This window comes from Gastrolobium bilobum, unplaced genomic scaffold (genome assembly GCF_033153095.1).
Source record: "Gastrolobium bilobum isolate Gb01-03AN ecotype WA unplaced genomic scaffold, APGP_CSIRO_Gbil_v1 utg165805, whole genome shotgun sequence".
NCBI lineage: Eukaryota > Viridiplantae > Streptophyta > Magnoliopsida > Fabales > Fabaceae > Gastrolobium > Gastrolobium bilobum.
The window spans coordinates 20,369-23,438 of NW_026897572.1; the positions used below are offsets into that span (position 1 = coordinate 20,369).

Here is a 3,070-nt window from a genome sequence, read left to right on the forward strand (position 1 = left end):
CTTGCTGCTTCTCTATATATTAACCAATTAGCTAGACACATTCAAACACATAGTACTCAATCTCCTTTTGTCCAAGAAAAACTCAACAATGGGGATTCAATCTTCTTCTAACAAGAAAGAAACTCTTCCCATTGAGACCACATTTAAGCTTCCCAATAACATACCAGTTTGGCCTCAAGGTGCACATTTTCTTCCTTCCCTTCTTCATATTATAGTGTTATTATATATTACTTCTACTAATACGTTTGTTTCTTAATGGTTTATGAATTACAACTTTATATGTAGGTGGTGGATTTGCTAGTGGAATTATTGATCTAGGGGGGCTAAAAGTGTCTCAAGTTTCAACATTCAACAAAGTTTGGACAACCTTAGAAGGTGGACCAGATAATGCAGGGGCTACATTCTTTGAGCCAGCAGGAATACCTGAGGGGTTCTTCACATTAGGCTATTACAGCCAACCAAACAACAAACCTCTTTTTGGATATGTTCTTGTGGCAAAAGATGATTCTTCAGCTGATAATGGAGCTTTAAAGGAACCAGTTGATTACACACTGGTATGGAGCAGCAGGTCCCAAAAAATCAAGCAAGATAAGGATGGTTATATTTGGTTACCAACAGCACCTAATGGCTACAAGGCTTTGGGACATGTTGTCACCACCACTCCTGATAAGCCTTCCCTTGACAGAATCAGGTGTTTGAGGTTAGACCTCACAGATCAATGTGAGACATACTCATGGATTTGGGGACCAGGCAAGAGCAATGATGAAAAAGGTTTCAATGTTCATGATGTAAGACCAAGCAACAGAGGAACTCAAGCACCTGGTGTTCAAGTAGGAACTTTTTTTGCCCAAGATGGTGGCACTACTAGCACTATCCCAATTGCCTGTTTGAAAAACACCAACATGAACTTCTCCTCCATGCCTAATCTACCCCAAATTCTGGCATTAATCCTAGCTTACTCTCCAATCATGTACTTGCATCCTGATGAAAAGTACCAATCTGCTTCTACTAAGTGGTTTTTCACCAATGGGGCATTGATTTATGAGAAAGGAGAAGAGTCCAGACCACTGCCAATAGACTCAACAGGTTCTAACCTTCCTCAGGGTGGCACCAATGATGGTGCCTATTGGTTGGACCTGCCTGCTGATAAAGCCAACAAAGAAAGGGTCCAAAAAGGAGATTTCAAGAGTTCCCAAGTTTACATTCATGTAAAACCCATGTTTGGTGGAACATTCACTGATCTTGCCATGTGGGTTTTCTACCCTTTCAATGGGCCTGCAACAGCAAAAGTAGGACTCATAAATGTTCCACTTGGGAAAATAGGAGAACATGTTGGGGACTGGGAGCATGTGACATTAAGGGTAAGCAATTTCAATGGGGAGTTAAGAAAGGTATATTTCTCACAACACAGTAAAGGTCAATGGGTGGATTCTTCTGAACTTGAGTTCCAAATTGGTAACAAACCAGTGGCTTATTCTTCCTTAAATGGCCATGCTTTTTACTCAAAAGCTGGACTTGTTATGCAAGGTCTTAGTGATATTGGAATAAGGAATGACACTGCTAAGAGTAATATGGTGATAGATATGGGGTTGAGTTTTGAAATTGTTTCTGGGGAATATTTGGGATCAGCAATTACAGAACCACCATGGTTGAATTATGGCAGGCAATGGGGTCCAAAAATTGACTATAACATTAAAGAAGAGTTTAACACCGTGGAAAAGGTGTTCCCTGCTTTGAAAATTCTTGAAGATAAATTACCAGATGAGTTATTGGGTGAGGAAGGACCCACAGGGCCAAAGATCAAGAAAAATTGGAGTGGTGATGAACTTTGAAAGATTTGGTGGCATTATTCAGACCAAGCAATTAAAAACGAAGACTTTGGCTTGTTTGTTGTGTGTATTTATAATGTTTGTCTTGAATATCTACATTATTTTGAGGTTACAGAAACAAGTCCTTCTTAGTAGGAACTGACAAAGTTGTGTTTTGTTGTATTTGCAAGCTAGCTTGTTCAGTTGTTCTCACAACATTAGTGCGATTATTCTCTTCAAAAATAATGTACAAAGGAAAAAAAAAAAAAATATTATTTTCGTGTCCATTTATGTTTTTTATACATATTTTCGTGTCCACTTAATATATACACAACTATGTGCTATTTATTATATCAATTAACAATAATTGAATAATTTTACAATAAATAAAGGGTCAGTGAATATCCTATAAAAGGACACAGGTTCAGATTTATACAAAATTCTATCAATAAAATTTTGTGTAGGTCATTGAAAGAATACAAATTTGTGTCCTTTAAAAAGATATTTCTTTTTCACATAAATAAAATAGGATTTAATATTTCTCTCAGAGATAGCTTGCAACTTTAAAATAACACCATTTTGTGGTTTATAAAAAAAGCCAAGTATATATTAAAAAAATAAAATTTTAAAAATGTCTTGCATTGTTTTAAAATTTCAAAATAATATTGTTTTAACATTATATGATATATCTTTATCTCTTATAATACGAGAAATATATTTTTCAATAAAAATATTTATATAACCAAAAATTTATTATCTATTATCAAATCAATGTGTATAATTTTTGTGCATCAAATTTATTTGATATTTTCTCTGAAAAGTTTGTGCTATTAGAAAATTTTGAGGAAAAAAGAAAAAAGAAAAAATGATGTATGGGTGTAAAGAGGAGGCTGAAGATATTTATTCTGAATTTGAATGGCCATGGGAGAAACATGCACGCCATCTCATTGGGTTGGTGACCTACATAATTGGATGGTGTAGCTGTTCCATGTGCCTTTCTAAATATGAAAAATGCACCGACGATACCACGAAGGAATAAAAGTCAATCGGGGTCCAACAACAGGAACAATGGTGATTTTGTCGCTTGAAAAAAAAATTATTAAACTGTCACGTCAATAGTAAATTTTATCAAAATACCACGCGGTATATTTCGCTACACTGTATAACGAATTATGCTTGAATTCTGCCTGTTTGACACGTGTCATTTTTTACTGACTGTGCAGCTTGACATGGCATATTTCACTACACTATGGAGTGAATTA

At 35.4% G+C, this 3,070-nt stretch overlaps 1 protein-coding gene across 1 annotated transcript; it reads left to right on the plus strand.

Annotated features, from left to right (window-relative positions):
• Window positions 1–275: 275 nt before the first annotated feature.
• On the plus strand, window positions 276–1,938 carry LOC133308223 (hypothetical protein At1g04090-like; the record flags this gene model as incomplete). Its single annotated transcript, XM_061508832.1, has 1 exon — window positions 276–1,938. A coding segment is annotated over one exon (1,557 nt), but the record flags the coding sequence as incomplete, so codon positions are not given.
• Window positions 1,939–3,070: the final 1,132 nt, after the last annotated feature.